Source organism: Centruroides sculpturatus, unplaced genomic scaffold, assembly GCF_000671375.1.
Source record: "Centruroides sculpturatus isolate CEXI.00-Female unplaced genomic scaffold, Cexi_2.0 scaffold1735, whole genome shotgun sequence".
NCBI classification, from domain to species: domain Eukaryota; kingdom Metazoa; phylum Arthropoda; class Arachnida; order Scorpiones; family Buthidae; genus Centruroides; species Centruroides sculpturatus.
In genome coordinates, this window is record NW_019386003.1 from 42,929 (window position 1) to 57,570 (window position 14,642).

Here is a 14,642-nt window from a genome sequence, read left to right on the forward strand (position 1 = left end):
TTAAAAATTTTTTAAAAATACATCATTTGGAGTTGAATATTTTATTCATAATACTGTATCATATTGCATCTACTGAGAAAGCTTATTTTTATTATTGAGAATTGGAATGATTAATAAATTCCATTTTTATATTGTATAGTATATTGGTTCAACAGAGCCAGTTTGTTACCTGGGAGGGGAACAATTGAGATTGGTTACATCAAAAGCAGGAAGTAAATAGAGATATACCAAAAATTAGTAATAATTAGTCTGTTTGAAATAGAATAATGCTAACTCTGATTTTATTTATGAGCAAAAAAGAAAAACATTAATGAAATTAATTTTTCAGATACTTTCAACACAATAAAAAATTGAATAATATGAAATAGCAGCAGTAGTAGTTGTTTTTATTCATTTTAAGGTAGGAATTATAATAGGAAAGATATGTACTGATATCTTTATAATCATTATAATCAAAAACTAAATGATAAACATCCATTAAGTGAAGAATTAAGTCATGATTTGGTTCAGAAGTAATTAGTAAAGTTTTGATATATTAACATTTTCTGGTCTACAGATGAGTCTCACTTATGCAGTTTGTTGGATTGGCTGCATTTTAATTGGATAATCTTGTATAGAGTTATTAACATTTTATAGTTAATATGGTCAGAAGATATTAATATTCAAAATATTTGTAAGCAAATGAAAAAATTGATGCTTCAAAAAGTTTTCACTGAATTGTAAACCAGTTTGGAATATCTGTTTGTTTGTTTGATGACTGTTGATCAAGTTGAGAAGGCATTTTCACTGTTAATGTCTTTTGGCATTTACTATTTGTATTTTAAGAGACCAGAAATATTTGTTGAGATTTGAAAATCACTGAAGTAAAAAATGTCATTGGTGTAATGATTATTTAGAATTGACATTCATTGTGTGTCAATGTAAGAACTTGATTTTTGAGCAAAAAAATTTAGATTAGATAAAATATTTTTAAATGATATTGCTGATAATTACAGTTTCTAGTTTGGTTCATAAAGCAAACTGGAAATGATCATATGATATAATTTTTTGCAAACATTTATAACTGTAAAACTTTGTATAGTAGTATATATAAATGAGATATAAATGAAGATGTTTGTTTGTTTGCTATACACTCTTAGGCCATTCTACCAATTGCTATGAAACTTGATAGTTACATTCAAATACTTCTAATGGATCATGTCATACATTGATTGCATTTCTATAAATCAATCAATTTTTATTTACATTCAATTTTCTGAGTTACACATAGCCCCTTCTATTGGCAAAAAGTTGACAAAATAATTAACTAAATATAATTCTTACAAAAAAAAAAAAAGAGAATTCATATAGTTTAAAAATTATGTATTGTATTCACTGAATTACTGCAACAATGATATAGTGCAAAATAGATGCACCATTATGTCATTACTACAACAGGTAGCACATAGCACTTGCCTGTGTGGAGTGTAGTAGTGTNGAAAAAAAAAACTGATAAAAATAGAAGAAACATTCACTAATATCAAAGAAAATAATCTTAAAATTTTAAGAAATTCTGTACCGTCTTAATGGTACCAAGTTTATCGACAAAGTAACAAACAAACAAACAAAGATACTACTGCATTAAGACAACTAAGTTAAACTAAATGAAAAATTTTGATTGCTTTAGTCTAGCAATGCTTTGTTTGTTAAAGAAATATCTAACAATATCACATTCTAATATAAACAAAAATAACTGGAAACGTAATGTAAATAAAAGATAACATTAAATATCTTAAATGAAAATTTCCTTAAGTTTAATATGTTACACCACATTTAAGCATAAGAAATAACTTTATATTTATTCCAACTTTAACTCAAACATATAATACTACCATATTTTAAATTTGAGATTGACAATAATATCAAAATATTTTCAAAAATTAATTACTTTTATAAGTTCTTCCAAATTGAATGAATAATAAATGAGAGTATTTTATATCTTTAAATGTGTATTTAATTTTAAAAAATATATATTATATTCACTGAATTACTGCAACAATGATATAGTGCAAAATAGATGCACCATTATGTCATTACTACAACAGGTAGCACATAGCACTTGCCTGTGTGGAGTGTAGTAGTGTTTTGCCTCTGTAAATCATACTTTTCCTGTTAGCAATAGAGTTTTGCTGGTTATGTATGTAACTCTGCTCAGGGGAAAATTTTGTATTGAAATAACATGACTTACAGTAAAAATTGAAAATTCATATATATGTTACTCTGGTCCTTTTCTCTTACGATATCTATCTCCGGCCTCAACTTTCATCTATAAAACTCTGTTCTCAAGACTAAGGAAGGTCAGAGATGGATGGATGATTGGGGATTCATAGTTCTGCAAATTGCAGCCCAATAAGTATACTCCAGTAACTGAGTGGATAAAACCATCATACATTGGTAGTTGGTTGTGGGTTCACGCATGGCCATTGGACTGGCCATGTGGAGTTTTCTGGGTTTTTTTTTTTTTTTTTTTTTTTTTTTGTGTTAGTAACATTTCAGTTGGGGCCAACTTTACATAAACATCTTTTCGGGATGCATCCTCCTTGGCAGATTGTTCATGTGTTGCATTGCCTTAACCAAATAAACCAAACTAATTCTACTGAGTGATTATTTATTGTGACATGGTCACAATGCTGGGCTTCAATTTTTTGTTACAATGTTCTCAATTCTTTTTAGTGGTGGTCCTGCCCCTGCACATCATACTTTTCCTGTCAGCAATAGAGCTGTGTCGACTGACCTATAGTTGAGTCACCTATCTAACTCTATTTGGGGGAACTTTTGAATTGAAGTAACGTGACTTCTGATCCAAACTGGAAGTTCATATATAGTTAATCTGGATTTCCTTCTCTAAGCTTTCCGTATTTGGCCTCGATTTTCATTTATCTATCAACTTTCTTAAGATTAAAGAAGGACAGACAGTCAGAGGGAGGACAGTGGAAATTTATAGGTTTATAGCTTTTTCAAATTACAGCTCAATAATTTTTCTATAAAACATGATATTTACAATAACATACTTCCCAGTAGTTTATATGATCTGTTGCAAAAATATAAACACTTTATTATCACATGAAAGCAATTATTCTTGCATTATTACAAGATTTTATTTATTTTAAAAAGTTCTGTATCAAGTCTTTTGGTCATTAAGGTCAACTTTAATCACATACAGGGCCATCATAACCTGTCTAACACATGCAATTTTTCAAATTTTAATATACACCAGTATTAATTAGTAGTTGTTGACCATCCTCTCTTTTGGGAGACAGTCAATGACTACTTTTGGTCAAATTACTTAGAATCCCTTCTTCAACACTCCCTTCCTCTTATTGGACCCATTAGTATGGTGGCATTCGAATAGGAAAATTATACAATACACAATATGAGATTATCAGCCTGCTCAAAATAAGGTTTAAGTTGTTTTCGGGGTTGCTGAGTTTAAATATTTGGTTTTTTTTTTTTGGTTGGCATGTTACTGTTTGCTATTTGGCTGTGAATGGCACAAGTTCTTAAAGTTAACATTAGGAAAAAATATCATATCTGAAAAAATTTTAAATATTATATTTTCAATTGGTACTTGACTAATTTCATACCGTCTGAGTATTGCGATAAATGCGACAATAGTAGGATAAAATAACCAAACTCTTTATATTGAAAACTCTTTTTGTTTTAATGTTTGTATAGTATAGTATTTCACTTGTGCAACTACAAAGGTTATCTTAGGTAAGAGTTTATCACACTGAGTGACCAATCTAACACATTTTAAAACTTCTTTATTCGTCTACTGTACACAATTTAAAGAATTTTTAAATTGTATCAGATTGGGCACTTGGTTTGATAAACTCTCTTTTAAGATAACTTTTGTAATTATAAATCAAATACTATAATGTAATATAATAGAAGGATTAGAAGTATGAAATAATCTAATAATCTTAATCTTTGCCTTTGTTATTTTTTGCCAGGACAAGACCAGGCTCATCTGCTAGTTTATTATAAAACTTCATAAAATTAAGTTGGTTATTTTTGTCCTTAAGTGATTGTTATTAAAAAATTAACTTTATTTATTATTGTCTTAATTTGATTTTGAGGAAATTTCCTCAATTGTTCTTACTTTTGAAATTGTATATTTGTATTTGCATTTATTGTAGTATTTGTATTACTACAATAAATACAAATACAAAAATACAAATTTGTATAATTTACTTGGTTATTTGATAAATAAGTTTTTTAAAATATTTGGCTTCAGAGAAATTATTTCATTTTTATTTATTTCTATCAAATTTACTGTTAAAAAATATCAAATTACTGGTACCAATTTTCTTTACCAATGCATTTTTAACTGCAACTATAATGCAATTCCTATACTCTGTAGTTTACTCTGGCTCAAAGTGATGAATCCATGTTTCATTACCAATGATGGTTCTGTCTTTATAAAGTATTACATTTTTTCCATAATAATCTAAATATTTTTGACAGATACATTTGTTTATACAACATTTTAGGTTGCTTTCAGCAGACATTATTAAACCCAAGTTGGTTATGAATGATTTTATAGGCAGAACCATGACTAATTTGCAGACAATTTGCCAGTTTGTTAATAGTCACTTGTCTGTCTGAGAGAATCATATGTGCATACTCAAGATTGTACTTGTTTGTGGCTGTGGAATTGTACATAAGAGTTATGTGACCATTTTTGAATTTTTCAATCCATTCATAAACACTGTTGCAACAAACTACTGTTCTCATATTGTGCTGAAGTCTTTGATGGATTATGGCCTCTGATACATTTAACCATTAAAACTGGATCACAAATGCAGGTTCTTCACTTAGCGTGATTTTGAGGTGACTCAGTTGCCTTTATCAATGCTCATGTGCAGTAAAATTTTCATCTGGTTAGAATTGCATTGAAGTACTTTGACAGAATACTGGGTCAATGTTTATTTTTGCATTATGATTCTGTTACAGTCAATTAGCATTCAGCATCCACAATTTCAAATTTTGCACATCATATTTCTACCCATTATCCTTAACACTACATACAGCATAGTGTTGTAATTTCAAAAAAATGCAAAAATAAAAAAAATAAATAAATACTAGATGGTTTGATATTGCTGTTGAAAAACTATTTGTGGATATCAGATGCCATCCTATTCTTTTACAAAAAAAGGACTCAAATTATAGAAATGAGAATTTAAAAATAGAAGTACAGTGGTATCTCGGTATATGTTTGCTTTAGAATATGTCCAATTCGGAATATGTCCTGTTTGGACGAAACAAATTTTGCTCGGTATACGACTTAATTCAATTATACGCGCCATCTATGAACAAGTAGCACTATTGGTGTACTAGACCAGACTAGACGTTCGCGGTGCCACAGTTTATAACTTTGTTAAATTTCTTCTGATTTTAATTTGTAAGTAAAATTTTATTATTTTTATTAATCATGAATTGCAAAAAGGCAAATGAAAAGCAACAGAAAACTAAAAAAAATGACTAGAATCACAATGGAACTGATAAAAGAGATTGTTGAGGAATATGAAGGTGGTACACGTGTTCGAGATTTAACTGTTGCATACAGTATTCCGAGAATGACGATATCGACAATCGCAAAAAATAAAGACATTATTAAATCTGCTAACATTGGGAAAGGAGTTAAATCAATTTCTAAACAGAGATCGAAGACATTAGATCATGTTGAGAAATTGCTTTTGCTTTGGATAACTGAAAAACAGTGTGCTGGCGACATCGTATCGGAAGCAATTATTTGCGAGAATGCTAAAAAGATACATGCTGATCTCATGAAAAATCAAGCAGGAACTAGCCAGGAAGCGAGGTGTTTAAAGCCAGCCATTTTTTTTCATGAGAACGGATTAATCATTTTTACATTACTTCTTATGGGAAAGGTTGGTTTGGTATATGTCCTATTCGGTATAAGTCCAAACATTAGGAACGGATTAAGGTCGTATACCGAGGTTCCACTGTATGGTTGTTTGAACTGATTTAAAAAAATTTTTTTAAATTACGTGTACAATGTGGCAACATTCTATAAATAAAACAGTTATTTTCGTTTGACTTTGCCTGATGAAGGCTGATTAACGAGTAGACGAAAATGTTCGAATGTTGAATTTGGTCGTTTTGCTGGAAATTTGGCATTTAGATGCGAGTCTTTATATATTGTTTCAGTTTACTGTTGTGGTTTTTTATATAAGAAGTATGGAAGTGAATGACTTTAATAGTAGTAGGTCAGGTAAGACATTAGTGTTAAATGTTGAAAAATTAAATACAAAATTAAATAGGAAAATGTAAAATGTCATTTTAAATTGAAAGTTTTGTTGCCATTTTAAAAAATTTTCATAATTCATTGAAAATTGCCTTCCATTTCATGTAAAGTGTATAGGCATGTAGGGCAGCAATTGCATCATTCTATAAATCAGATAATGGTGATGCAATTATGTTAAGTGATGCATGATAATTGCTCTTTTTCAGTGTGCACAGAAATTGGTTTTTGGGGAAAAAAATCTCTTGTTAAGCAAACTATCATAAATCTTTAAATTATATAATACGTACAAAATAAAAATTGGCACTCAAATAAAGCATGTCATAAAGAAAAGATTTAGTTCTCATGGTAAGGGGAGAATTCATAAATATGAAAAGCTGTAAAGTGGAAAACTATTATATAGACTTTTTTGCATTTCACATACTGTATTTGGTTTAATATAGTTTTTGGATTACAGTAAATTTCAAAATGTTAGGAAGTAGTAATAATTTTTTAATATGTATGTATAATTTTTCAGGAACATGTGTTATTGCATCAACTGGTTCAGATTCTTCTGAAAATAAATGGGTTACTCCAAGTTCACGTTGTAAAGCATGTTGGTTAAAAATATGCCTAGAGAAATTTGTTGTACCTTCTCATTTACAAGAACAACTTGTAGATTTTTTTCCAACATTAGGTAAGTTATAAAACTATGTATTTTATTTAATTTCTTGCAGTAATTAATGTTAATTACTAGTATTACTAGTTAATTAGAAGTATTATCCCACTATTTACACATTCTATAAATCAGTTGACTATATGCTATTTTTTTAAACTTAAATGTTCTAGCTTTAAATTTTCCAAATTATAGTAAAAAGATTCAATAACAGCTTCATTCATCTAGAGCCTTTTTTGTTTCCAGTATTGTATAATGATAATAAAATGTTTAAAGACAAATGTTTTTTGATCTAGTCACGATCTTTCTCAGGTTTACATGAAATGGAATGACTTTTGGAATGTTAACGTATTTCAAAAAAATGAAACTTTTTGAATACTTAAATACAAAAGTTGCACAATACCAACATAACTACAGAAAAAGTACAAAAAAAAAGCAAATAACTTTTAAAATATTAAAAAAACCAATGTATTTGGTATATTATCACAATGATGCAATCACATTATGTGCTTGTGTCATTGTTCTCATATATATATAACACTATATGTACATATAGTGTTTTCCAAGCATATGACAGGCATTGATTCTTTTAAAGTTGATACAATGGCTCTTGTTCTCTGATTTAAAAATATCTATTGCCTCCAGGGTTTTTATGTACTCAGGATGACTAGTTGTTTTGATTATAGTTCCCTCATTGAGTAGGTGCTTAAATGGCCAGGGTGATGCTGTTTTTGTTTTTATTTATATCATATTTGTGTTCTGTTATTCTAATTTTGAGCAAATGTAAGGTTGAGCCTGTATATTCCAATATTCCAAGTTGTTGCCAAATCTATCATCTCTCACAGGAACCTTATAAATCCCTGGAATTCTGAGCAAGTTGTTACAATCCTTTCCATTTTTAAAGATGTTAAAGATGATACAGTTGCATCTGAATGTTAATTGTATACCTGTGTTTTGCTATTTCTTCATATATTGGTAGCATGTTGTGATGGTAATCTACAGTATGTTGTGTGTTCGTGTGGTGTGCATACTCACAGGGAGTATTAGCATTCATGGGGTGTATGTTGTTAGAGAGGGTCCGGGCTATATTTCAAATCAAGTTCTTTTGGTTTCCACGAGTAATAGGTACCCACTTTAGGTATTTGAGCTCTTCTAGTGTACACATTGTACTGATTACACAGATAAAGGCTTTTTTAGTGAGGGTCCTGAATGCCTCATTTTTATATACGTAAGGGTCGTAGGAGTTTGCTGCTATAAATAATGGAATGTGTTTGTAATAAACATTGGTGTGTACCTGGTTATTTTTGATGTTTACCAGTAGATCTAGAAAATATACACTCATATTGCTGGATTGATCTAATTATATATTGAGGCCATATTTTATTATCATTAAACAGTGTTGGAAACAAAAAAAAGGTTCTAGTTGAATGTTTTTTTTTTTTTTTTAGTAGTATTACTTTTCAGTCTCATTTGTTGTGAAGTTATTTCTTAGGTCTACAATTTTTGAAAATTGGAACCAAATAAATATAAAATAAGGAAATAATAAACATAATATAAATGACCAAAATTATTATTACTTTTTAAAGTTTGCTGTTTATTTGCTCAATTCTTTTTTGGATGAGTTTTGATTGACACCTTCATTAGCATGACATTCTCCAGGTTTAATCACAATACAATCATATTTTGGAACTCGTCACCATTTTCTGACATGGTGATGAGTTCTGAAATATGGTTTTGCAATAAAACAAATTTCTTTTGCAAATATTATCAAAATAATGAAATCAAAATGTAAAAAATATTAAAAGAAATTGAATAAAACTTATTTATACAGGGTGGCACAGTGTTTATATGTCATATTAAAACATTGTAAAGTACCATATTATTTTTCCGCCCTCTACAACGATTATCGACATGACTGTGTGCCGGAAATAGCTGTTACCTAACGGGTACTTTACGCGAATTCGCATTAACATGCCAGGCTTGGATTTTTAGCGTGCACCGAAGCGTACACAAGTTTGTCAATAACAAAATCAAATATTTAATAAATAATTCTAATAATAACTATTTACAAAATTTAGTAAAAATCAAACAACAATTTATTCAATGAAAATCAATAAGAATCAACCCGACAAAACTCAAATCAATCTAGTTTCTAACTTAAATCTATTCCCCTTTGGAATTCGACAAAATTCAAAGACTTAACTTATATACAATAATTCTTATGAATTAAAGATCCTAATCGTCACCTCAATATACTAGGAACCTATTTCCTCAACTCTCAAGACTTTCTCTATTCGTCGATCCACAAATCGAATAACTTCAAAATCGCCTTGGAACTATTTGATCCTATCGGACACCTCTCTCGTTCACTGCTACGAAGCTCACCAAGCTCGTTGCTATCAGAAGCTCACCTCGTCCATCTTCACTTGAGGTTCGGTCTTTATACTGTGAGGTGACGTCACAATTCTGAATGCGATCACTCCCCTCATTTACATACTTATTTGCTAACAATAAACTTTTTCTATTTGTCTGGCAGCCTATTTTCCGACAATACTCGCTAACCTTTTACATTATCCTTTTTGACAATTTTCGGGATGTTTTTATTCTTTAAGGTTTAGCGAGTCCCTAAGTTGTGCTTGTAGGGTCTCCCCCCTTTTCTTGGTGCGGACTTACTTTTTTCCGCTCGGGAGCGCAAGGATGCGCGAGTTTTTTCCTACAGCGCTTTTCTCTCGGTGAGTTGGTTTCTCTTCTATTTTTAAGTTTCTAAGGTAAATGGTGAGGAAACCTTCGTCCTAACAAAACATAAGCCCCAAACAAAATATAATAAAAAGCAAAAATAAAAGTAAATAAAAATAATGCTCGGACTTGGTTCCTTACAACATGCATTGTGCTCTTCAATGTAAAGTAACTTTATTTAGAATTGTGATAAATGAGATATAAATGTTTGCCATTTGTCACATTATCAACAAAATAATCTCTTTCGATTTCCCTCCTTTTCAGTTGATGTACTTGTGCTTGTTTAATTACATATTCCATGACAGGCACAAAGTGTGACAGAATTTCATTTCTAATCCTCTGTTTTAATCTGAAAACAAAAGATTAGGATTGATAAAGTCAAGGAATCCTTGACTTTATCAATCCTAATCTTTTGTCTTTAACCTTGATCTACTCCCTTGACTCCTGCCTTGTTTTTTTTTTTCTGATAATAAATAAATAAATCTGATGAGCCAGTATCAATCCATACACCATTTTCTTAGAGGTGATATACATACAATGTGCAAATTTACAAAAGTATGAACTGTCATATACATAACCCATTGGATTAATAATTTTTAATAAATTATTTTCAATCAACTCCCCAAAATGCCTTATCAACCCCATGGGGTTAAATATCTACCACTTAGGGATCCCTAATTTAAAATAATGCATTTTAGGTAACGATATTTTTTATTCTGTGTTTTTAATAGAAAAAATCTCTTCATTAATGTCATTCAAAGTTAAATGGAATCTAACTATCATAGTTTAAATTGATCTTGATCAACTATGAAACATTTCTTATCATCAAATATTTTATCTATATCCAACATAATTAATCAGAATATTTTATTTCTTATATATTTGTTTAAGAGTATTAACAAATACTTAATTTATATAAATATTTTTGTTTATATTCTTATATCCATGTAAAGCATGTTCTTATTCTTAAAACTGTTTTACATAAAAATTAGTTTTATGAATTGAATAAATTATACATTAAATAATTAAACTGTCTTTCTGCATTAAAATTCTTTAATGTTGAAATTAGCACTTTGATGATAATAGAATTATCACTAGTCTAGTAGTTACATCAGCTCTAGATGCTAAATTGTCTATTAACAAAATGGTAGGTTGTTTACCAGTTTATATTTATTGTTTCTACAAACATGATGTCATATCTCTCTATTCTTTTGTACCAAACTTTGAAACAGTAATATTAGCCAACACACTTCTGAAAAATGGCTTCACAACACAACAGATACTAGATCTATGAGAAACTCTTTTATTAATAACTGAAAATTAATTATTTAAGTGTTAACAATCAAACATATTTAAAAAACAAGGTATACCCATGGGATTCCTTCTTTCAACCATCTTGTCAGAATTAATCATGAAAAACATCAAATTTAAAAATATTGTTAATGTAGAAAACATGTTTACTATGTTAATAAGATGTCATCTATGTACCTAATGTATAGAACTGGAAAGTTCTATATATTAGGTATGTATATCTTATTAGCATGGGATGGATCATACAAAGACCTTTAAAACAGCTCTTGTCCTCCATATATCTATCAATATCATTTACTTTAAAAGAACATTATTGCTTTTCTAGATCTTTTTATCTACAGTATTCTATAATGTATTAGCTACATAGTACACCACAAATTTGATTTATATCCATACATTATCCCTGCTGGTTCATTTCAACCAGTTAAATATATAAATAATGCTATATCTACTCTTATACACAGGCCCTATTTATACCCTTCTTCACAGTATCTTACATGTAAAGAACTGCAGATAATATCTACTGCAGTTCAGAAAGCAAGTTACACACGCTAAATTCAGGCACATCAAAAATCATGTATAAATTTCTCTTTCTTTCCACATCTCTACACAATAGAAATGAAAAATTAATCTTTGTGAACCCATCCATTCTATACTTAGGTCCTATCACATTATGAATTGCAAGAGTTTTTAAAAAATACAGTCTTACCCTTCCAATCAAGCCTCAGCCATCATTACATAGATTACTTTGTAATGACAGGAATATTTTTTCAACATTAGAAAAGTCGGGCATTTATGTAATTCCTGTACAGCAAATAAGCACAAACTTAAGGCTACATTACATAGAGGATACAAACAGAAAACTTACGTGTTGACTGATAGAACATCAGAGGAATATCGAGAACAGCAGACATACTACAGAATTATCAAAAAATGTATTGGATTATGATCTTATGCCTTTATGGGTTGAAACATCATTACTCAAACGAAGTGCAAATCTATCTACATTTGGGAATCATTAACATATCTGCAATAGAACCATATAACAAACCTACTTTAGAAATCCCAAACATATTGATCGCACTATCTAAGCTTTTAAATGAGTATCATCATACATTAAATTACATCATACAAAAAATTAAATTTACATTTTTATATTATTTTTATTCATAAGTATTGTTTTAGTTATATTTTATTCCCAATTTTTGTACTTTACATTATTGATTATTTGTAACATTCTTTTATCCCGCTTTAAAATTGTTATATTTTTAATATTTTTCATTTATATTTACAATCAAATTTTGATATTTACAACTTTAATTGTGTTCTTTTGATAAAACGTTTTTATAACAGTAATTTTAAAACATTCTAATTTAACCTGAAGAAGACATAAATGTGATATTTTAAGTACTAGTTTTTATTAAGGCTAAAGTGATAATTCTGTTATCATCAAAGTGTTAATTTCAACATCATTAAAGAGTTTTAACATGGAAAGACAGTTTAATTATTTAATGTATAAGTATTGGCATAAAGAATATATTTTATTTATTGTAATAAATTCTATTTTCATTTTGTAAAGGCTAACATTAATGTATTAGAAATTCTTTATCAAATTGTACTATTAACTAGTACATGGAAACATAATTCTCCTTTCCTCTCAGACTCCAGGAGAATTATTTTTCCATATACTAGTTATAATATAGTGATAGACAGCACACTAATCATTTGTTACAAAAACTTTTACCATATAAGTGTTAAATTACACACGTATGTCACTAAATTGATGAGCGCTTTCGACGATACACATTTTCATCTTCTTCAGGTCATTAGAAGATATAAGAACTTTTTTTGAATACAAAATTTAAAATATTCCAATCTTAATTAACAATGTTAATTAACAATGTTAATAAAGATTTAAAATTTAAAATATTCCAATCTTAATCAACAATGTTAATTAAGATTGGAATATTTTAAATTTTGTATTCAAAAAAGGTTCTTATATCTTCTAATGACCTGAAGAAGACGAAAATGTGTATCGTCGAAAGCGCTTGTCAATTTAGTGACATACGTGTGTAATTTAACGCTTATATGGTAAAAGTTTTTGTAACATGTACTAGTTAATAGTACAATTTGGTAAAGACAATTTATCTGACTCCATTAGTTTTTTAAATATTTTTATTAGTATTAGAAATTGTTTTTTATTTTAAAATAGAATATACTTTTTAAATAATGAAGTTGAAAAATTTTTAAATGATTCATTTATTTTTATTATATTTTATAGATGCATCAAATGCATCAGATTCAACTGTAAATAATCACATTACAAATCAGGAAGGAACTAAAGAAACTACAAATAAAAGTAAAGGTAATTGTAATTCAGTTCAAGAAACAAATTGTTTGATGCAATCTGAAAAACCAGCACCTGTGGAAATAAAACAAAATTCAAGAGCAGTTTGTCAGAAGAAAATTAAAAGAACAAAATTAGTAACTAAAACAGAAAATCAAAAAGGGAAAAAATGCAGGAAGACAAAAGACAAAAATTTGAAAGGTCAGAAAATTTATTAATTTTGTCAGATTTATATTTAATATTTTTTATTATTGTTGTTTTATATGTTTTCAATACTGTTGCAAATATATTCTCTGATTGTAAAAAGTATTGTTTATTCTTTCTTACTTGGACAATATTAATTTTTCTGTTGTAGTATGTTTTAGTAAATTTCACACAAAGCTAAAAATTATAGTAATTTGTAACATAATAAATTTAAATTATATTTAATATACAAAATTACAAAATTAAAAAAAAATACTTTCCTAGAAAGTGGTAACTGGCATATTGTACTGTGCTAGCTAAGTGTAGAAGTTAGTGCCAAGTGGTTGTTAGTAGGAAGACTTATATTTACTTAATACTAATAAAACTGAATGCGATTGTAAATCTTAATACTACTTAACAGCTAGACAGACAGCTCAAAAAGCAAAAGAACACAATAACAAATTAGACAAGATGAACGACCGACAGAGACAAATGAGCAAGACTCCAAAATTTTTATTTTTATTTTTTTTTATTTTATTTTTTTAAAGTTTTTTTTAAACATTAACTTACTCACTAACTAAACTAACCTACCATAACCTAGGACAAACCTAACCAGAAGACTAAAGCTTACAAATCCTAATCTAATTTAACCTAATCGGAAACCAAGCTAAGAGCCCCTAATCTAACTTACAAACTTAGTTAAGACAATAATAGATGATGATGTAATGTAGAATAAAAATTTACTAAATTGTACAACTGCTTGAGAATGAATGCACTAATATGAATACACAGTACAGATGAAGCAGAGAAAATTGAGACTGGAACCTACTAGCCATCTAATTTAAAAAATTTTAATTTTATTGACTCATGATTTAGATATTTTGTTCTTGTTACAATGAGTGCCAATCAATATTTACAAATATTTTAAATGGAATAAAATAAAGCAGCTCTTTGAATTCTTACATATTAAGTGCACCTAAATTTGAGTCACAATATATTGTATCACAGAGGTACAGAATATGTCTGAACATTCAGACTAGGTTTGAGTGGAAATTAAAGTAGTTCAGAGAAATTTGCAATAGAAAAATAATACTATGGCAGTA

At 28.7% G+C, this 14,642-nt stretch overlaps 1 protein-coding gene across 1 annotated transcript in view; it reads left to right on the forward strand.

Moving 5' to 3' along the window:
* LOC111613064 overlaps positions 1 to 14,642 on the forward strand; it is a 66,726-nt gene that overhangs the window by 39,383 nt on the left and 12,701 nt on the right. The window contains exons 5-6 of the mRNA XM_023354363.1: positions 6,825 to 6,983; positions 13,291 to 13,557. Of these exons, the coding sequence (XP_023210131.1) occupies positions 6,825 to 6,983; positions 13,291 to 13,557 (426 nt within the window). The remainder of the gene's footprint in view (positions 1 to 6,824; positions 6,984 to 13,290; positions 13,558 to 14,642) is intronic.